The sequence below is a fragment of the Saccostrea echinata genome, unplaced genomic scaffold, assembly GCF_033153115.1.
Source record: "Saccostrea echinata isolate AGI-Se365-2 ecotype Australia unplaced genomic scaffold, CSIRO_AGI_Sech_v1 ptg000016l, whole genome shotgun sequence".
NCBI lineage: Eukaryota > Metazoa > Mollusca > Bivalvia > Ostreida > Ostreidae > Saccostrea > Saccostrea echinata.
This window is the reverse complement of record NW_026889765.1, coordinates 19,512,289-19,535,273: the sequence shown is the minus strand read 5'-3', so window position 1 is coordinate 19,535,273 and position 22,985 is coordinate 19,512,289. Positions and strand designations below refer to the sequence as shown.

The 22,985-nt window shown below is 32.3% G+C and overlaps 1 protein-coding gene across 1 annotated transcript in view; it reads left to right on the top strand.

Moving 5' to 3' along the window:
• Positions 1–4,630: 4,630 nt before the first annotated feature.
• Positions 4,631–22,985, top strand: part of LOC133188539 (NACHT and WD repeat domain-containing protein 2-like) — a 32,868-nt gene continuing 14,513 nt past the window's right edge. Inside the window, exons 1-3 of the mRNA XM_061324011.1 lie at positions 4,631–4,952; positions 10,217–10,305; positions 21,224–21,340. Coding sequence (XP_061179995.1) covers positions 4,799–4,952; positions 10,217–10,305; positions 21,224–21,340 — 360 coding nt within the window. The 5' untranslated portion in view covers positions 4,631–4,798. The remainder of the gene's footprint in view (positions 4,953–10,216; positions 10,306–21,223; positions 21,341–22,985) is intronic.

Below are 22,985 nucleotides of genomic sequence, written 5' to 3'. Positions count from 1 at the left end.
CATGAACTTCGATACGTTTAGAATGGCTTATTATGATCCCGGTATTAGAATGTACATGAAATATATTTTTTTTTAATGAAACTTTAACTCAACGTAGCACAGTGTTCGAAGGCAAGAATCATTCATTTTTGGTGGGTCGCTCAATACTTACAGGTGCCACATACAAAATCACTCAGACCAACTTTTTTGTTCAGTCTCGCACTTGCATTGAGATTGATCATATTGCTAAATTTGATCATTAATGATCACTCATGAAAAGCAAAACATCGAATGAATATACCATTACAGCATTTTAACAACATCAAAAATGAAAACCGAAATAAGACGGACTCCTCACTTACTTCTCACATGATCATACCCAGACCTGTCATTCAACCTATATTGGGGGGGGGGGGGTTGAATTAAAGTATCAAGCTGAAAAGGCTTATCCGCAACCAATGAATTCAGAAATCCATGAACTATGGAATTATGGTTAAAGAATATCTGGATGGACCATCGTTATGAAATTTAGTCGTTCATAGAAGCTTGAAACACAATACAATCAAATATTTTGATTTGCTTTCAAATTTCAAGTTTTTAATAAAATTTGTCAAGAAACGAAATATATTATAATTAACTATCGGCCGCAGAAGCGGCTGGTCTGTTTCACAGGTACTTGTGGACAGGACCCCCCCCCCCCCCCCCCAGCAATTCAACCCCGAGGTTCGTTGGACATTTTTTTTTCAAAAATTATATTTATTACACTTATTCATCATGTGTACCATACGAAAAAATCGTAAAAACCCCAAAATAATCGCTCCAACCAAAAAAATTACACCACTATACATTATAAGAGAGAAAGGTATGCCACTCCGGTTTGTTTACGTTGTACCCCTACTAGTCTTTCTGGGTTTAAAAACATGTATTTATTTTATTTTAACCTAAAATGTCGGTTCACACTGTCTCTACATATATTTCTGTTTTAGTTCATGCTATCGGATTGGCTCTGCATCTCGTAAGAATCCCACAATTAATCCTTAAACAGCATTGTAGTCAGCGCGTTGAAAATTCCTTAGGTAAACGCAACGGAAGTACACCAAGAGTGTATCACTTATTACGATAACGTCCGAGAGAGTTTTGGCCTGACGTAATAATCTCTCTCGGGTGTTATAATAATAGTTAATATATTCTCTATGCACTTCCGTTGCGTTTACCTAAGGAATTTTCAACGCGCTGACTACAATGCTGTTTAAGGATTAATTGTGGGATTCTTACGAGATGCAGAGCCAATCCGATAGCATGAACTATGACAGAAATATATGTAGAGACAGTGTGAACCGACATTTTAAGTTAAAATAAAATAAATACACGTTTTTAAACCCAGAAAGACTAGTGGGGGTACAATGTAAACAAACCGGAGTGGCATACCTTTCTCTCTTATAATGTATAGTGGGGTATTTTTGTGTGGAACGATTATTTTGGGGTTTTTACGATTTTTTCGTATGGTACACATGATGAATAAGTGTAATAAATATAATTTGTGAAAAAAATGTCCAACAAACCTCGGGGATGAATTGCCGGGGGGGGGGGGTCCTGTCCACAAGTACCTGTGGTCTGTTTGTGGTTGTGTTAGTTAAATGTACAGTTTGACATGCCATATTTATAAGCGCTAATAACAAATACTGTAAAATGCATAAATCATGCTTAATTTTTGAGAGCTAAGCTCTCTCTCTCTCTCTCTCTCTCTCTCTCTCTCTCCTAATATATAATTATAGCTCTAATTGATCCATAAACTTGTAGATAAATGCATGTATGTTCAGTACATCTACACATAAACATTATAAAAAATTATAGGAATTTCAATATAGCTATACATATTTAATTATAATTATCTTTTGTCTGATAGATAGATGAACTATATGTATAAAAATTTAAAAAAAAATATAATGTTTAAATATTCTGCTTTTTGTGTTTTAGAAAGGTAAAACATGAAGTGGAATATGCTCATAGCGTGGAAAATTACAAAGAACGAAAGATAACTCATTTTTATTTCGTATGCAGTTTTTTGAGTTAATGTTCCTATTATATTATACTTGATCTTGAGAATTCATGCCTCAGTTTGAAATTTTCGATACAAGCAATATTTATTCACCAAAATAAAAATTAAAAAAAAAAAAAAAAAAAAAAATTCTCTTTAAATATTAAAATCGATTTGAAAACTGAAATTGCTTCGAATATTTGACGATTCAATATTAATTAAGGTAGTTTAGGAGGATATAGAGGTGATATGCACTCAGCTTCATGAGATATACATGTACACTTACTTAAAATGTGAGAGAATTTATTTTAGTTACTGGTACATACATACAAAAAAAATCTTCATATATCAATATATACATCTTAATCATCAGTGATATAACAAGAAAAATTCATTGACATATTTCACTATGATAAATATTTCATAGATAACTTTGCTTATATTTAAGAAAATTAATTAAAATTTGATTATCAAAATTTAATATATCACAGTGTATTTTATTTCCTTGTTCTTTTTATATTTTCTTTTTGTTTGGGTTTGTTTTTGCTTTGTTCTATTTATTTGCCTTGCTTTGTTTTTCTTGTTGGCTTTTTAAAAAATCTTTCTAGACTTATAAATACAGATAACTATATATGTAAAAATTATACATTTGCGTGTTTAAATTTTTAAACATTTCTAATTATTTAATCGGATATTGTGATTTTAAATGATATTTACAAAATGATTTTAAATTATTTTTGACAAAGTGATAAGTATATTTAGGATTAAAATTAATCGTTTTGAGAAAAAATAAGAATATTCATCTTTATGATTATTCATGTACATAAAGGATATCCATTTCTAACAATGGATCATAAGATCTCTCTCTCTCTCTCTCTCTCTAACATAAATGGATACCATTATTATCTAATAGACATTATTATCAGAAATATTTCTCTGTATGAATCCCAGTCCTTTATTAAACGTTACCCGTAATTGTAGAAAACAGTTTTAAAGCGTATTGATCTTTTGCGCGGCTTCCGTCAATGGGGTAGAATTCGATCGTCCGTTATACGGTCTCCAACTGAAAAACGATAGCGACACTAAAACCTTTGGTTTCAGGTATTTATCAGAACACCAGAAGGAGAAAACACGAAGGAAAGAAGGGAGAGAGAGAAAAAAAGAAAGAAAGAAAAACGCAGCTTATAGGAGACCTTGGCAGGGATTTACCGAAATGAAAAGAAGGAATTAATTTCAATTGATAGCGTAATTCGAGGTAAGTGAGATATGCTATTTATTTTTCAATGCCGGCTTTTCCTCAGTTCCATTTAAATTCTTTATCGGTACCTTGGTTTTAAGGGAATGGGATTTAGTCTTTAAAATCACTGCCACCGTCAAGTTATGTGTAGATACCATTTTTCTGTACAGCTATGATCAGTAAGTGTCAGCAAAAATTAACAAAATTGATTTTTTTATTCGATCCATGGCATAATTTAAAACACAATTCCAGCTACTTTTCCCATTTGATTTGGCCTTATGGCTGGTTGGAATATAAATAATTTAGTCCTGAGCTTATCATCAGCGAATGATATCTAGATTCTGGATAATTTGACATGGGAATTTACTATTTTCAAAACTCGAACGGTATGTTTATGTGCGATTATGTATCAATGTAAAACAGAATGACCTGAACGTACAGTGAAAAAAAACCGCAGGTGCACGATTAAAAATAGTTTAATGAATATCGGTGTCTGTCATCTGAATTTTTATAAGCGGTAATATATTGTTAAATGTGCATAACGACAGGGGAAAAACATCATTGTTCTAAGAGACGTTTCATTTAGTAAAATCGATTTCAAGTACAAAAATATACAAATCATTTTTGAAATATCTCTTTAAATCATTGTGTATTCTATACCATCATGTTGTAAACATCAAATTTATAGGAGATATACATGTACCAATACTCACGGTCAAAAGCAAAACGAGATATTAACCTATAATTCTGGTAACTTTAAATTCACAGTTGAGATCGTTTAAAGAAAATTGAAACTACCATTTACACCTGGTTTGAACCTTAAAAATTACACATTTTGGAGGTAACATATTTACCTTTAAAGAAAGAGGTAAACTAAGTCATTTCATTCAAACAACGTTTATTTACTACACCGTTTTACATAAGTTAACAAGCTGAAGGTGTGTAGTAGTTATATAAGGCTCTTCTATTTAGGACTGACCCTAAACATTTAAAGTATTGCATTGATCTAAGGCCGCCCGGCAAATTTTATTTTGTTTAAATTAGATTAGCAAATCTCACAATAGTCCACTAATCGGTAGAAACCAACTTAATAACGGATTTTCCTCTTTGTTTTGTTTCCCTTTAGGTGGAAAATAACAGGTGACACAGGGCACGGACTTTTTCAAAAATTCCCGAGGAAATCGGGAGAGACGATTCTTATATCCAGTGTGGATTTTTATGAACAGTTCAACTGTTTTTATGTCATCAGAAAAAGTTCATTTCACTGCCTGTTTAGACTTCGCTATTTATTGTGCAATTATACCTGATTGCCTCATGGTGTCGTTCAGACGTGCTGGTTTTTAAATTCGTACACCATAATTGCTGTTATTAAAAAAGTTTGGAGGCACATTTCACAAATCGAATTTTGATAATCTTTAATCAAATCGGATGTTACAGCGTTTGTTTATAAACCGAATCGGTAGGATTTAAACATTGGTGACGGTTCACAAATAATGTCTTCAGTGATTTCAGTAAAGGGGAGTGAGTAGCTGACGAAACCAAACATGGAGGGATCGGATGGAACCGGGTCGGAAGTTGGGGTAGAAGTGAATACTGAAGAAGAAGATAAATTATGGAGAGTCCTTACGGGGAAAATGGACGACCTACCACCTCTCAGTTCAAAAATCGTTCGTATTTTCACAAGTTCAACTTTCACAGGTATGAAACTCATATATCACACAACGTAAGTAAATGTTATGTATTTACATATTTTTAATACTCAAAGTATGGAGAATATATCAATCAGTCAATCCTGTTTAAGTCCTCTCTCTCCCCCCCTCTATGACGACGTTTGTTTCTTTAACGTCCCTTCGATAATTTTTCACTCATGTTGAGATGCTACCACTTGCCAGTGGAGTGGAGGGCTGTATATTTAGACCTGTACTCGGAATTTAGGGCTTTTGAGCAGGAAGGGATCTTTTTCGTGCCAGCATCTACTGCGACAAGGGACCTCTGTTCTAACTTCACGTCTCGCTGTGGGATTCGAACCCGCGACGTAGGTACCAACTACTTACTCGGCGATTCTAGATCGAACGCTCTACCACTGTGCCATGCACGTGGGCGACTCAATGATAACGTATTTGACACTATTTATTTAGTATATAAACTCTCTTACACTATGTGAAAAACTTACCTAGTGCAAAAAGAAAAAAAATTAAATGTACTTTTGAAAAATCTTATGAAGGAAAATTTTGGACCTATTTATTTTCAAATGTTCCCTTTTTGTCTTGAGAGAAGGATAATACAATTAAGTCCCCTGATAAGTTATCTCTACTTCCTGTATGATGTAATATTTCCGGTTCCTCTAGATCTGTTCTCGGTATATGGTCATATTTCCACTGCGGGGTGTCATCTTTATCGTTTTGTTACCCTGTAGATAACGATTTGGTAGAGAAATGACACTCTTTATCACAAAATCAAAGACTCTTAGGAGGGCGTGTTTCCCCATTTTCAATGACTTTACATCGGCGACAAGTATACCCTTTGACGAACTGTCATTGTTGACCCAAATTTTGTAAAACGTGTGTAACATTTGATGAAATAAACCGCTTTTTCGTTTATTTTATAAGGACAGACAGGTTGAGAAAACTGATAAACGATTATTTTCTTTGCACAAAACAGAAAAACGTTTAGAGAAAATTATGTTAAGCTAATGATAAGCTTAGTTGTTGATAGTAAAATATACTGTGGAGGCATTTCTAATAAAAGATATTAGGAGCAGATTTTAAAACCATATGGGTTATGGTTGTGTGTGTGTGTGTGTTTATAAAATAGTAATTAAATAACGTTTAAATATTTAATTGTGCATATTTTACAAATATATTTTCATGTGGTTGATATTGACATTTCAGTCAGCAAATCCCTTTTTTTCCTCCCTAACTTCTCCATATATAATAATTACAATGTATAAAAAAGCTTGAAATACTTTTATTTATTCATGTAAGGATATTTTACCAAGAACATTGCTTTATACATGTAGGAGTGACAACATTTCATGACCTCAACTACAAAGTACGAATACAGAATAGTACAAAATGGCTTAAAATAATTTAGACATAAAACACGTATGTGGGTGTTGCACATCGGCGTTTGCACCAGAGCGAGTGAGCTTCAATACTGCGTTCGAAAGTTTAGCATTTATGAAGTCCATACCCATGACGCCATGCTGAATTATATCATTTTGAGTACACCATACCGGAAGTTCCTTTGAATTGATTTTGTCAGAAGTTCAATAAATAAATGATTCGCTCCTTATGCAGGCTAATACGCTTTTTAAAAAGCCAATCCACACCTCTTCAGGCCATGTGAAGTGTATTATTCTAAATTCATTAAAGCATTTTTAAAGTTACAATGAATTACACAATATATCCTTATATGTGGTCCTATCGTTAGGATATTGGAATAGGCGAAGCGCTAACGCTTCTCGTATAAAGAGTGATTGGCGTGTATCCCAGCGCCAAAACCCCCTCCCCCATACAATTGTTACAGCTTGCTTCAGAGGAATTTAGCATTATAGATGTTTTTACATCCTACTAGTTCTAGCAATTGGTCAGTGTTTCATTTGTAATGGATTGGGCCGTGGATATCGGCCTGGGTATCTCAGTCGGTAGGGCACCTGACTAGTGATGCAGGGGTCCCGGGTTCCATTCCCGGTCCAGCCGTACATTTTCTCCTTTCCTGTTACAAATTTGGTGCCGTTGACCACCCTGGACTTGCAGGTGAAAGTCCTGCCAGGGGCTAATGGGTTGTGTCTTCGAGGGCGAAGACAATTAGGAAGGAATGAAATGGATTGGGCCTTGGATATCGGCTTGGGTAGCTCTGTCGGTAGAGCACCTGACAAGTGATGCAGGGGTCCAGGGTTCTATTCCCGGTCCAGTCATACATTTTCTCCTTTCCTGTTACACATTTAAGACCACACCTGCTTGAAACAAACTTTTTGTTCAAAATCCGTGAAATAGAATTAGGTTTATGTTAATATGAATAAAATGAATATGGGTAATCAAACAAAAATAAATTTTTATTCAAGATTAGATTCCTCAGTAGTGTCCTATGAAATGATTCAAATGTACAGATTTAAGGGTGATGGCAAAAAAGTGAGAATTTGAAAATTTACGATTTCTTAATATTTTAAGGATTTGATATTTGCAACATTTCCAAGCAAAATGAATCGAAAAAATATGTACCGTTCCATGCATCCAATTTCGTGTTTGTTGCAAAGTGTTCTTAACAAAAAAAATTTCTATTTTCGAATGAAAACACTGTCTTTGCCAGTTAAAAATAAATCAAAATAAGAATATATTTAGAAGAAAATAACGTTAGGTCAACTCTACATAATAAGAAAGATCTTTGTATTGACTGAAACGCAGATCCACTATGTGTTTTATTGTTTTAATAAGACAAAGTTGTCAGAATTTGAAGTAAAACGAATAAAAATTAGACACTTATTGTTCAATGAAAACATTTTCTTGGTCTTTATCAGAGGAGTCCCAGTTGTCAAATATTTTGCTGTATAATCAATTAGGAAATTCATTTTCTTGTCTTATCAAATACTGAAGATACATCTCGTTTAAGCATTCAAAGAATAGCAAAATATTTTTTTTAAGTCTTTCTAAACAGAAACTTTTTTTGGAGTTATGAAATGCCTAGCTATACTCCACACACAAAGTAACGTACATTTCAATGTCTCTTATCTGCTGTTAATATTATTCAAATACTTCTCTGTAGTCTGTCATTTGAAGTGTTTCGTTAAATTTGATGCGAAGGAAGCATTTAAATACAGACTTCAGGGGTACATCTAATAATTTATTCTTTAAATTTCTTAAAGCTAGATTTTTGCTTGTCTTTTTATAATCATTTTTTAATGTACAGTAATGGTCAAGCTCACAGAGGAAAATTATTTTTCTGTCATCTTCTCTCACAAAGAATTCAGTATATAATTAATCATTAATGAATGAATGAATCAATCAATCAATCAAACAATCAATCAATCAGTGATCAATGAATCAATTAACCAGTCAATCAATCAATTGATCAAAATACTAAGAAACTTAAATTGCAGATGGCGGTTGGTTGCCTGTACATATATTACTGTTCTCTGTGATACTACTGTGGACTACTTGTAGCTCTGCAAACAGTAATTTAGAGGGCCCTATATTATACATGTATAATTGAACTTTGTTGTATGACAAAATCAATATAATTTCTATTCTTTAGATTTGTTTATTATGTTCTTAACAACAACATGTAAACTCTTCATGTTGGGTTTTAAATGAAATTTTGAAGTAAATAATTAATAAAACACGAAATAATACATTGTTATGAGCACGATCGAAGGTAGAAATATGTTTGCGGTGATCATGCTATGGAACCATTATTGTATTCTCATGTGGGGTAGCTATCAACTTGACAAATTCTCTGCTATTAGAGATTGGTTATTTCTGTCTTCATATATACCTTTTCGACTAATTTGATAGATTTTTTTTGTCTCTAAAAATTTAACGATGTGCCCCACATACAACTTCATATGATATATATATATATAAAATGTTGTTTCATAAATAAATGGAGTATATTTTGGTCAATATAGAGTTTGCTTCAAAGATCACAAAAATAAGCACTATAGTAACCCCCTCCTCCTATTGACAGAGGAAAAGAAAATACATATATTTATTTAATGGAAATGCGGCCTTGACTTTTTTTTATCTTTGAACAAAGTATCAAATTATTAGCTACCTGTCTTAAAAAAAGAATAAAACAAAGAAACAAAAAACTTTGATTTTTTATTCCTATGTTATTTTGCAACTAGGTTTTGTATCTTTAGAAGATATGTAACGACCCTACATTGTATAACAAATACTTCTACAGGTAAAGTGTACTTCAAAGTATATCCACAAATACAGGGTACTTTAATAAATGTTGGTTACTAGTAGTTGGTTGGTTGGTTACTAGTAGTTGGTTAGTTGGTAACTAGTAGTTGGTTGGTCGGTTACTAGTAGTTGATTGGTTGGTTACTAGTAGTTGGTTAGTTGGTTACTAGTAGTTGGTTGGTTGATACTAATAGTTGGTTGGTCGGTTACTAGTTGTTGATTGGTTGGTTACTCATAGCTAGTTGCTTGGTTACTAGTAGTTGGTTGGTTACTAGTAGTTAGTTTGTTGGTTACTAATAGTTGGTTGGTTGATTACTAGTAGTTGGTTGGTTGGTTACTAGTAGTTGGTTGGTTGGTTACTAGTAGTTGGTTGATTGTTTGCTTTACATCCATTGGAAAATTTTGACTCATGTTGGTACGCCGCCAGTTGCCGGTGGAAAGCTGGAAATCTAGACCTGTACTATCCACTTATGTCCACTGAGCAGTTAGGATTTTCATGCCAGCAATTACTGCGATATGGGACCCCGTCCCAAATTGGGATCCAAACCCGCAGGGATCGGGTCTTTTCTTTGGAACTCTAGCAGGAACGATATCTATCCATTGTGCAACATTTATATAATTTATGAGTATGCTAGTGCTAATTAGCTTTATGCATTACTTTTATATAAGGAGCACTCTTGCCAGATTTTATAAAAAAATAAATGTTATTTTAACATTTTTTTTTTATCTGCGTGTTTTATCGGACATCCAGAAGCTGTCGAGATAATAAATTATACTCTAAATGTTGTGAAAAGACACCTTGATATTGAGTAGATCCATTACAAATGTTTTGAGTATTTTAAACTTCACTCCACTCAAGTTTAAGGAATGAAACATTTAAGTGGCTTTTATTTATTTATTGAAAGTGATGGGTTGAAAAAATATTTAATCTTTTGTGTAGATGCTAAATAGACGTTTTCCAAATAAACAAAAATGTATACATAGAAATACTTATCCTTGATATTAGGAATCATAATTGTGATGTCATTAAAACTAATAATCCTTTGATCTTTTTAGATACCACCATAGAGAGAAATTCCCTCATGGAAAATGTATACCCCAAAATCAAAGAATACTTGAGAGAGAATTACGGCCTGGAATTTCAAGTAAGTGCGGAAAGGTCAATAGTACATGCTTTTCGCTGATATTTTGTACAAATGATATTGAATGTTTGTAGTTACACAGTGCTCACTTATGTAAAGGGGGAAATGACTTTTTAATAATAATAGAATACGTTGAACTTTTTATATATATATAAAAGAGTGTTTATGAACAATTAAAAGTGCAAAGAGGTCAGAAAGAATGATTACCTGACAATATTTGCGTTGGTTTTGGGTGCCTGTTGTAAACACACTGCACTTGATTAATTTAGAAAAAAAAAATGACTTTGTAAAAACATGTATTTTAAAAGTCGTCAATGTTTGCTTTAAGTGCATTAGAATGCTGAACTAAGCGTCGAAAGAAAAAAAAAATAGCCCGGGAAACGCAGTGTTATATAAAATTCAAATGTGATTAAAAAGCCATTTAACTTCGACAGAATATTTCACCTCTTTTTTAAATAATATATCTAGATGAATAGATTAAAGTTATTGAGAATAATTAGGTTTACGACATTTTGTAAATTTGACATTTCATGCCTTTTGTATAAGTAAATCGCACTCTTTGAGTAAATAAAAAAATGGTGTATTAAGTAACTGCGTCCTATAGAGGAAATAATCACGCAGTATTAAAGTGTAAAAGTACTCTCCACTTGGGTTAAACAAGCTATAAAACAGAGTTCAATCCACTATTTTAAAGACGATATGGCCCAAGACGGTATTGAAGGTGGTTTTTATAATAAAAATGATTTCCCAGGGCTGTTGGAAAAACACAGATGCGTTGAATTTGATTTTGCGACTTGAGATCAGATGCAAAACGAATGTCTCGACACATATTGCATGTATGTCATGTTAGCTACGCATCTGGCCTCCATCATCGATCTATGCTTTAAAATTAAAGACCCTTTGGGATATCGATAATTTAAGATTACTTACATGTATAGTACTAATTAAGATTTTTAAAACAATTGCTTTTATAATTCTTTAAAAGATTTAATGCATCAAATGCCTACAGATGCTGTTGAAAAAATGTAAAGGTTGCATAAGTTTATACATGTATAGAGAATATGCAATCCATTTATTTCCAAAAGAATTTTGATGAAATTCGTTGTCTCTTTCAAAAATTAAAATTTCCAATAATAAAATGAAGTTCATATGCAGATAATTTATATTTGTACGAAAACCAATAATGTTTCAAACTTAGGAACAAACATCCATGAACTGAAAAATCACACACGGTCTATCTATAATACAAAAACAGAAATAGCCACAGTACTGATCAATACATTTGAATTTTTAAAAATATATACACAGACATCAAACATTTTTTTATTAAAGATTGATGATTCATGTTTCATTCTAATATTAATTTCACCACACATTTCAACAATCTTTTTAAAAATGCATTTCTGATGTTCAAATGAAACTAAAAACTCTGTAATTGTATTTTTGAAAACGTTTTATATTGATCTTCCTTTTTATAAAATTACTCTCAGATGTTTCATCCAGAACTAAGTGCTTAGTCTTTCAGGCTGTAACGTTTTGATTCTATAATAGACTTCTATCGGTGGAGTATATTCCTTTCTGTTCATGTTCAGGCTAATGTGAAATCGAAGACTTCAACAGACCAGCATTGATGCTTGTTCCGGTAGCATTTTCAGCACTGACGCTTGTTCCGGTAGCATTTTTAGCATTGATGTTTGTTCCGGTAGCATTTTCAGCATTGACGCTTGTTCCGGTAGCATTTTTAGCATTGATGTTTGTTCCGGTAGCATTTTTAGCATTGATGTTTGTTCCGGTAGCATTTTTAGCATTGATGCTTGTTCCGGTAGCATTTTCAGCATTGACGCTTGTTCCGGTAGCATTTTTAGCATTGATGTTTGTTCCGGTAGCATTTTCAGCGTTGATGTATATAGGATACGTATAGTATTTTTCGTATTTAAATAAGTATGAATATAAAATATACATCATTCAAAAATCAATAACTGTAATGTATTTAAATATCAGTCATTACAGGCTTTTGGTTGATGCGAGTTTTAGCTGATCGAATTGTCTAATAAAGTTAACAGTCCATATTCACTTCCTTCGTCCTCAAGTCCAGAGGAGAATTACACAAATTCATAAATACCAACACAATGCGATTCCACCGGTCATTTGTTAATTTATTGATTTAAAAAAGAATTCTCGCAGTAAAAATAAAATAAACGATAATATTCTATTCAAAGCAATTTAGATTTACTGAATATCATATGCTTATTTCTGTTATTTCTGACAGAGTATTATATACTAAACCCTTCAACTGCATCTGCATGTATATTTATGAGGGGACGCACAAAACAATCATTGGCAATGTGAATGAGTATATCTAGAACCATCTAGAATTATTTCTGATTATATAAAGAAAATAATTATATCATGTTGGGAATAAACTAGAATTCGAAAAAAAAGTATTGTTATTATAATAGATGTTACAGATGCTTCTAGAAGATCAGATGGATAAAGAATATCATTATTTAGACTGTCTATATAAACTAGAATTTTCTTGCCTTTTATAAATGTACATGTACAGATGAATATGGTAGGGTTTTGTGAGTACTGATTATGTGTAACTACTGGGTGTTAGATCCGCAAGTCATTGTAAGTATTATGAAATGTCTTTGAAAAAAAAGAAGTTTTAGTAAATTTGTCCATAACTCTTAAATTAAAAACGTTTTCATTCGTCGTCAGGAATGATCGTGATGGAGGTCGAGCCTTGGAGTTTGCAGGGATTTTAGAAGCTAGCATTATAAAAACGGTGGAAATAAAAGTTCTGTAGCGACGGATAGTGAGAATTATCATATACAGTAAAACTTGTTTAATACGGACACAGATATGGCGAATTTACGGATATAGCGAAGTGTTTTGCAATCCCCTGCGAAATCCTTAACAATTCTTTGTAAAATCTCACGGATATAACGAACTTGGATATAACGAATTTACGGTTATACATGTAGCGAACTGATTTTGTGTCCCCTAGAAGTTAAAAATAACGAACCCATTTACATCTTTTATATCAAATTTTCAAAGATCTAAATTTTTAAATATTGAACTGACATTAATTTTGTAGGTACTTATATTTGAAACTCAATTCATTCGAAAACTTTTGAACTTTAAGGTAAATTTTGTATTTTATACTCCCCTCTAATGGCCTCTATACATTTGTTCTAGGGCTTTATTTGCTTCTTATTGATAAAAATTAAGATGCTTTTGCTATTTTAAATGGTAAAACGCATGTTTAAAAGAAATTTTGGCAATCTATGTATAAGCAACTGCATATGCATTATTTTTAATAAACATTTAACTTGTGCAGTGTTTTCAAGCACACAATGATGCACTGATGACAAGGTTGATATTTTCTAGATAATTTTGATTCTAAAACGAAGTCCGTTTTATCTTTGACTGATAGGTACTTAAAATGCATTTTTGTCCATACATATACTGCGCCCTTATAATACTCGTACTGAGACTGAGTTCATCCAATTCGGACAGATTTAGGCAGCAGTTTGAATGTATGCTGGGGTTCCAACCTGATCTAACTCTGGTTTAAAATGGCGTTCATTACACATCTTAACTCGTTAACTTATTTGGAAGCAAGCGTTATTTTTGAAAATAATGTGAAAACGCACACGAATATAAAATTCTTACTAATATTAGACGATTTACAGTAAAATTACTGTTACAATAATGCTGACTTACAAGTCGTAATAAATTTTGAGTTAATTTTTGACGACGAACGTCTAAACCTTGCAAAATCAGCTCGAAGATCAAGTCTAAGTTTCTATTTACTCGGAACACTTCTCGCCCGCAAAGCACAAATAAAATCGGGCTCAAGTTCCATCGAGGCGGCATATTGACAATTGCCACCTCTCCCTTTTGAAACACCTCGCAGATCGATGTTTTCAAATATTTAATCGACTGTCGACGGTTGATAGACCGCTAGTGTAATCTTAATTAGGGAATCCTGGACAAATGTGTCTTATCAGGAACTATGTTTACTTTTAATTATTGGCCAGAGCTATCTTCAGAAAATACTTGTACTTTGTCAAAGCGATTCTCTCTCTCTCTTCTCTCTCTCTCTCTCTCTGTTTTCCATGAAAATTTTCTTTTGGAAAATTTTGTAATTGATTTCTTAGCTTTTAAAATATTTTTGTAATGAAAATGAATTTTATTTACCTCCTTTGTACATATCGCATAGGTACACAATTTGCTCATTTTTTTTGTTAGCAAATAGAGTTTTTGTCAGCTTTTCCCCCTTCATCAAGAAGGAAACATTCATAGCGTCTTGATAATTTTGACATTGTTGCCAACAAAGTAATAATGTATTGTGTGGCGGTATTGGTCAGTTTGAACATCGGTAATGCAATTTAAATTACAAGACATAGTAAAGCTTTATAACCAATCTTTATTGAATAGAAAATTAGAATACCAAATATACAGAAGAGAAATGTATGAATTAAATAAAATATCTGGAATTTCACACAATCACCTTGATCAATTTCTGCCCAAATGTGTAAATTTTTTCTGTTAATAAACAATATGAAAGTAAACATTTTTCAAGCATTGTAATTGAACATTGCTAACCCTAACCTACGCTCTCCCTTAGGAATATTGCCTATTTCAGGAAAAAAGTTAATCAAATTTTAATTTAGAGCTGTTCAGAATTTGTATGTTTGTTTTTCAGTCGGGTCACAAATAAAGTCTATTCTCAACGCAAACTGACTGTTTGTCAGATGTAAATTAAATATTGAATCACGTTTGCATGTGTAGGCAATACATTGTGTGTGCCAGCTGATACTGGTGCCAATGCACTCGCAAATTCATACTGAAATTCCTTTATGGTTTATTGTGTATTATTACATGTATTTAATTAGGAATAAATGACATTGGTCAAAATTAATGATATATATCTATAAAGTAAATCATGGTCCTTGCTCCATTTAAGCGATTTTTTGTCATATCCTAAATGCTGGAATTGGAATGATTCTTTTTTTCTTTTTGAGGGAATTCAAAACGAGGCAAAATTGTTCAAACCTTTGTTGAAGGAATATAGGAATTGAAATGGATAATGGTAACTGCAGGCCCCCGTAGGAAGCAATTTTAGTTTAGGATCGGGGAAGGTTTAACAGAAATTCTTGATAATCAAAAAAAAAAAAAAAAAAAGTTATCAGACGTTATTTTTGAGAGGGGGGGGGGGGAGGGGCGTAAATTGGGTTTGTTTTCTCTCGTATAGTATCATTATGCAAAAGGGGGGGGGGATTCTGAACAAGTTTTTTTATCAAAATTTAATTCATTGTGAACTCCTCCCGCTTCCCATGCAGGTTTCTGTATTTGATACAATTAGTTAGATTAATTTCTCCTCGTGGAGTCATGAATAAATTTGAAAAAAAAAAAAATGAGTAGTATATGTTTGGTGGGAAAAAAGTGCATGTCAATCATTAATTTAACGAAATCAAAAAATCGATGCGAGATGCACAGACCATCGATTTTCTTAGAATTTAAACAAGTCAGCAATAAAAATCAAATATGCTGAAGTCTAGCATTTAAAATCCTCACTTTATCACCAACAAAGCAATCAAATAAAAAAGAGGCTTTACTTTCGATTCTGGATAATTGATCATAGCTACTTGTTATCCACTATTTCTTTTTTCTTTTTTTCAATTTTTACCCGCATAAATTTAAAACTTTCTTATGAAAAATGTGAAGAGGTTAAAGACAATTATTCGTTCTATATTTTGCACTTTCTTATTATCCTGAAATCGTTTGAATTTGATAGGATGAACATCCCGTATCAAAAGTCAGGCATTTTAAAAAATATTCATAATATTTCGAATATCATTTTTTCTCTCAAGTTCATATAGCTTTGAAAAGGGGGGGGGGGTAGAGGGGTATAAAGAAGGGGATAGTGGGAAGGAAGGGAAGGTGTGGGGGAGGGGAAGGGACACAGAACTTTATTATTTAATTATAGAAATTAAGTTTATATCTAAATATAATGTAAATTTCATACTCATGATTTCGTTTTCATTGTAGAAAAATAGCCAGATACATTTTTATTTGAATTCTTCGTTAGTAATTCTCAACTTTCTCAAATATACTTAATTCCAAAGATGAGTATTGTATATATTAGCAACACACTTTTTGACACTGTTAATAAATTACTTTGTAATACATCCAATCCTTTAAAGATTGTCCACACATAAGATTCTCATGTCCTCAGATTTGTTCTTAACACCGCTAAACCCTCGTAGCTTCGGATCTGACGAGGGTAGAATGTACACAGATTGTCACTAACACAAAGAAACACACCCTGTACCTTTAAATACAAAATAAACATTTCTTTCCCTCTCTCACAATCTCGATATAAGTAAATAGGTAAATAAAAACCGGGGTCACCATGTCAGTTGACCATCGTCATAACGATTTTATTGGAATATACGAATCAGAATCACAGAGAATTAGTGTATTAGGTAGAAAGTTATTATTTGTATGCAGCTGTCTTTTCAAACGATTCCTGGTTCAAAGTGAAAACATTCTATTTGTCAAGAAAGATCAAGGATTTAAAAAGTCTGGACTGGGGGGGGGGGGGGATATCAAATTCAGATATACTTGTGTTTTGACAGATATGAAATATTGTATAATGTAGTTTAGTTTTTTTATGCCTCAAAAAGTGATTAAAAAATTAAGTAGCTTTACCATTTAACTTACTTGTTTTAAGCCGAAAATTTGAGAGATTGTTTTATAATTGTGAGAAAAAAGGGTGAAAGAATTGAATCCGCGACATATTTATACGTTGTTTCCCTAGAAAAAATACGTATTCCAGCATATTTTAGATTTGATAGAATTTAGTATGAAGAAAATGCCTTTCACAAAATATATCTATAACGATTTCATAATTAAATTCAAAAGCACGAATACTTAAAGCTAGTATTTTAGAATCATAGGGATGAAAGATAACGGTTACCTTACCTATTGAGAAAACATTGAAAAATCTTGATCAAGGGCTTCCGGAAATAAATTTATCAACACATCATTTACTCATCTATCACTTTCTTATCCTAAACAACCCTCTTTGATCTTAACAAGACCAATTTATAAATCTTACAATTTCCTTTTTTCGTAGAAGATCTAGAGAACCCCTTTTATCAATTTCCAGTAAGGTACATCGGGCTTTGTTCTTCGGACATGTCCTAAATTATCAAGGAATTCTTCCTCTTTTGTTCCTTAGGTTTTTGAAACAATTAATCTTTCTCAATGTTTCGAGACACACCCAAGACCGAAGATTTATCTTCCCTTTTTGCAAAGTGTTTGTTCTTTGTATGAATTATTAATCAAAAAGATCTGATACAGAAGTATAGGCTGTCCGAGATTATGGATGCTTGGTAGAAAAAAAAATAATTGGAATGCTAAAATTAAAGATGATCTTGGGTTTGAGAATATTCTTCATGGAAAAATTTTAATTAATTATGGTTGAATAATTATGAACAATTTTCTCCAGTTTGTCATTATTTATTTAAAATCTAATTACGTTTTAGCAGGAATTTTGTAAAACTGTTTTTTAATTAGCTTGTATTGTAAGACAGGCATGCATGGAATTGTAATGAATACTCATTTAGCTGAAAGTAGATGTTTTGAAAGTTTCAATGTTTCACACGTTTCAAATCTATAAAAGAAATAATTTTAAAGGTATGGTATAATTTTTTAATTTAATTTATTTTTTATTTATTTATTTATTTATTTTTTTTGCAATTTTTGAAACTTTTACTTTAAAGAGGCGTTAAAGGCCCATAGAACTTTCTCTTAATTAACTTATAAATTTTCCCACAACTGAAAAGGAAAGCGTGCAGATATACAGTGTAGTTAAGCTTAAATCTAAAGTGTCAATATGTATATAGTGATTATAGATAAATAAATAAATAAATAAATAAATATAAACTTGCTGAAAACTATGTATGTTTCCGTGTTTCTTTCTCCATAGCCAGACTTATGACCCCCCTCCCCCACTACCGTTAACGTTCTCTTACATTTTTAGTATTCTTTATCCTCCGGGGAGAGATTGTCCTTAAAGTTTATCCTTACCCCCTCCCCCCGCCCCCCCCCCCCCCCCCCCGCCCACACACACACACTTCTACAGAGGTTAGTTAACGTACATGTATACTAGGTCAGTCATATCTTATTTTTTAACATCTATTACCCAATTATAAAGGAGGTATAAGTTAACTATACCAAACTTCCTCCGATTTTTTTAATTCCCCCAGCCTCCTTTTCCCTGATGTACCAATTCTCAGTTTAAGAAAAAAGTTTTAAATACATTCAGATATTGGTGTTTTTAATTGTATGTTTGCATCACAAAAAAAAAACGAGCTGGAAAGGAGGGATTTATTTCCCATAAATAAATTTACTCTGGAAATTAGTTCCACTTCGGACCAAAAAAAAAAAATTACTGGATTTCGTAAAGAGTTTTTGGCGTAAAGCATCATTTAGCAACCAACAGTAAACCATAAAAAATATGCAAATACCGTAAATTCATTTTTTATCAGGAGTTTTATCAGAAGTCACATAAAAACTGTAGAATTTTATCAGGAGTCACATAAAACCTGCGGTGCCTTGCGACAGACAATCGATAACGGGTCGTACCTGTTGACTCGGTGAAGATTCCTAAATCAGAAGATAAAAATACAGACTAAAAAATGAAGGAGAAATGTAAATTAAATGCTTTTGGTGCAAATGGAGTTGGTGAGTGTGAGTGAGGTAGATGCAATTTCTCTGCAATGTCGCTGATATTTACCGCACATACATGTATCTCCAAAACGAAGACATATACAATCGTATTGTAATATATATATATATATATATATATATATATATATATATATATATATATATATATATATATATATATATATATATATATATATATATATATATATATATATTTATATATATATATTATTTACTTTATTGTACTCCGATAAAACACAACGATGTATGTATTCCCTAAGTATATATTGTCTGCCGCCGTCACTGTATATATGATCGACTTTCAGCTACTGTCATGTTGTAATTTTTGTAATTTTAACTTCCACCCTGTAAATTAGAAAAAAGTAACTTGACATTACTCTTAAATTAATTTGTGCACAAATCTTTACGGTATTTGCTACTTTACAGATTAGTTAAATTAGAATAAACAAAAATCGCCTTGTACTACAAAATCAACAATGAAAATTTCAACGAGTGAAAAAAAAGATCTATAGATTTTAGACAAAACTACCTGAACAGCTATGTGTAATCAAACAATTAATTTCCTTTGCTTGGCCCGAAAGATAAACCCCCTATTTTGCTACGAGGATACTGATAGCTTACATGTATAAGGACCAGTGTGTACCTAAGTTACACCGTCTGACCTTTGAACTCTATAATGTAAACATGATTGCTTTGAAATTTTAATGCTGGAATTTTGTCGAATTTATCATGAAAACTAATTTGAAGGTACTTTTCATATGTACAGGAATATAAAATCCCTTAATAAGCTTTGTAGGTCTGAGTTTAAACTCGGGTCGATTATGCAGATTAAATTACAATCAAAATTATTTTGTAACCTAGTAGGATAGGATACATCATACGTTATTTATTTCATGGAAATGTATTTAGAAAGCGAAAGTATAATTAAATAATTTTATAATATTTATTAGGAGGAACACACATTTTTGTCACCTTTGCGTTGACATGTATTCTAACATAGTTTCTGGAAAAGGATATTAAATAATTTATTTTGGAATCTGTTAAAATGAAATGCAGAATAATTGCATCAGTGAATGTACATTTCTCATGCAATATCAAAATTACGGAAAACTGTTTTTCTTCAGTTAAGTTTTGTTTTTAGAATTCCAAGTATTTTTGCTATCTTTTATCACGTTATCATGCACATGTTCAGTTTTTAATTACAAATTAAGTATCAAAAACAATTCTCCTCTCTTACTTTCAAACAAATGACCTGAATAATAAAATATTTATTCGACAGAAAACGAAAGTTTACGACAATCCGACCGGAAATGATAGTTCCATTTTCGGCATAGAAAGTGTACCATTTTGTTATTATCGGCAGGTGAATCATGACGCTGTAGTTTTTAACGGGTCAATTACGAATACGCGATTAATAAAGAAAATCATTATAGGTTACCCAAATGACCGTTCCATTTCCTGTGCAATGCCTTCTCCTACTCTATTGATTAACAATGAAAGGTTGATTACACGATTACCAGTAATGAATGTTTACCTCGGCCAAATCCACTGTGTGAAAATTTCCTTTGACGCTGCAGTTTTATGACACATTTTGCGTTTCAAAAATATGTCAGTGTCGGATTTAATAATGAGAAAAGAACACCTGATGCGTTTTTGTTGTAGAGTATCATGCTCAAATGCTTTGAAAAACTTCGAATGTTGATGTTTTCTTGTTATGATTTCGGAAATCAAGGGATCTACCTATTTCATAGATTTCAGAAAATTTTCCAGCAACAATTTATCATTGGTTTTAGTTATCTTTTGGAGAAATTACATCTACTCTAAAGAAAGTCTCCAAGTTTCTTAAAAAATCTATTTATCAAACCCATTTAAAAACAAACAATAAAAAGCAAAACACAAGAAACATATTTAAAAAAAAATAGAAATGTCATTTTGCTTAAAGAGACAACTGATAAATCACTATATTTGCTTCATATAATTTTCACTTCAAAATTTTGTCTCGAGTGGTATACTTGTTTTACTTGAAATTCATTTTAGTCTGCAACCTTTGCTTAAAAGATTGTCATCCTCAATTATCAAATTAAATCTACTAAGCTGGGAGTCATTCCAATTTGGAAGTTGTTTTCTTATAAATAGGAATTTTCTTTGATAGGTTGTGGACATGAGATGGGGAGTAAGAGACGAAGCCACAGACGATCACATGACCACTCATCTATGCATGCAAGAAATCGACAACTGCCAAAGACTGTCCATTGGTCCAAACTTCATCGTAAGTACTCCTTCACTGAGACAGAATAAAAAATACATAAAGACTGTCTATTGGTCCAGACTTCCTCTTAAGTACTGTATTGACAGCTTGACTAAGGGAAAAATCAGTTTATTTTCCCTTCGACCAAAATGTCGCACTTTTATTGGTTCAAACATGACATGTGACAACCGGCTGACAGTTGAGAATTCATATCCCGCAATACATCCATATAAGGATCGGAATAATTTGTTATACAGAGTAAATGTTTATTACATTTTGACTGAGGGACATATAAAATATTACTGTAGACAATCACTAACAAACCTCATAAGTAACTAGTAGATTAATTGTTCACAGAACAATTAGAGGTCTTTCCACCTTTCTAAGTGTTTCTATGTAATTTGGGCTGTAAAAAAAAGAAGAAAACTGAGGAGAAAAAAAAAATATTCTTCCAGCAGGGATCGAACTCGGAACCCTTAGCTTGAAAGGCAGGCGCGCTAGCCACTACGCCACCAATTCCGATGAAGATGTATGCAGTAAACTACCTATTTCAGAATAAAAAATTGTTGTACAACGTAGTTATCGGAATTGAATAGTTTTGAGAAACATGTTTCCATATCATTTGGCTTTCAAAAGAACAGAAGAAAGAAAGAAAGAAGAAGAAGAAGAAAAAAGCAAGAAAATAAATAAAAAACAAAAATTCGTATTTTGCTGTACATTTATTGTCGGGCTCGTTTCTCTGTAGAGTTCAAAAGGTTTTTCCGCATCTCCAAAAAAAGATGTTTTTTTTTGTTTTTTTTTTTGTTTTTTTTTTTTTTGCGATTTAGGGGCCAATTTTTCTCTCTTTCCCCTTCTCTCTTCCTTTCTCTTCTCTCTTCCTTTCTCTCTCTCTCTCTCTCTCCTTTTTTCTTTTTGCTTCCGTGTTGATGGCATTTGTTTACATAGTTACCATGGAAGTACAATGCATGCATGACATGTGTTTTACTGTGCATATCGTAATTCTATTTTTGTGCACTGTGCATTAGAAGGTTTAATTTGAGGTGTTAAATGTTTTGATTTAGTTAAACTACTTAGAAAAGTGCCGATGAAATAAATCGGACTCGAGGCTAATGGTATGTAGGTCGTCATATAGGAAAACATGGACTGGACTCAAAGCGACCTGACTGCGGATCCTAAGATTGTTGCAGGCTCAGTAAGAAGATTCCTGAATGAAACAAGCTTCCATGTGGGTTATATTAAATGCAGCTATGATAAATAAAATGATCTACATACATTTTAAGAAGAAAACAAGATAATTAAAGCGTGGAATAGTTTATTTCATACATTTATATTGGTTTAACCCCCCCCCCTTTATATTCTGTATTTCTCGTATTTTGGATGACCTTGACCTAAATTTCAAGGTCAAAGTTTCTAAAGTAGTCGAAGACACTGTCGAAGGTTAATGGTTTTGGAGGAGTAGCGATAACAAGGCTTTTCGCACAAGGGGCAAGAACTTTTTAATGCGTCAGGCTTAGGGGTTGAAAAGTGAAATCTGAAAATAGTTTTAAAAGGACATATGATGTATTTAATGTTATGTAATATATGTTGTAAGACAAAAGAGATTTTAAAAGAGCTATATTTCTCATATTTAGAGTGACCTTGACCTTTGACCTTGAACAGATTTTGA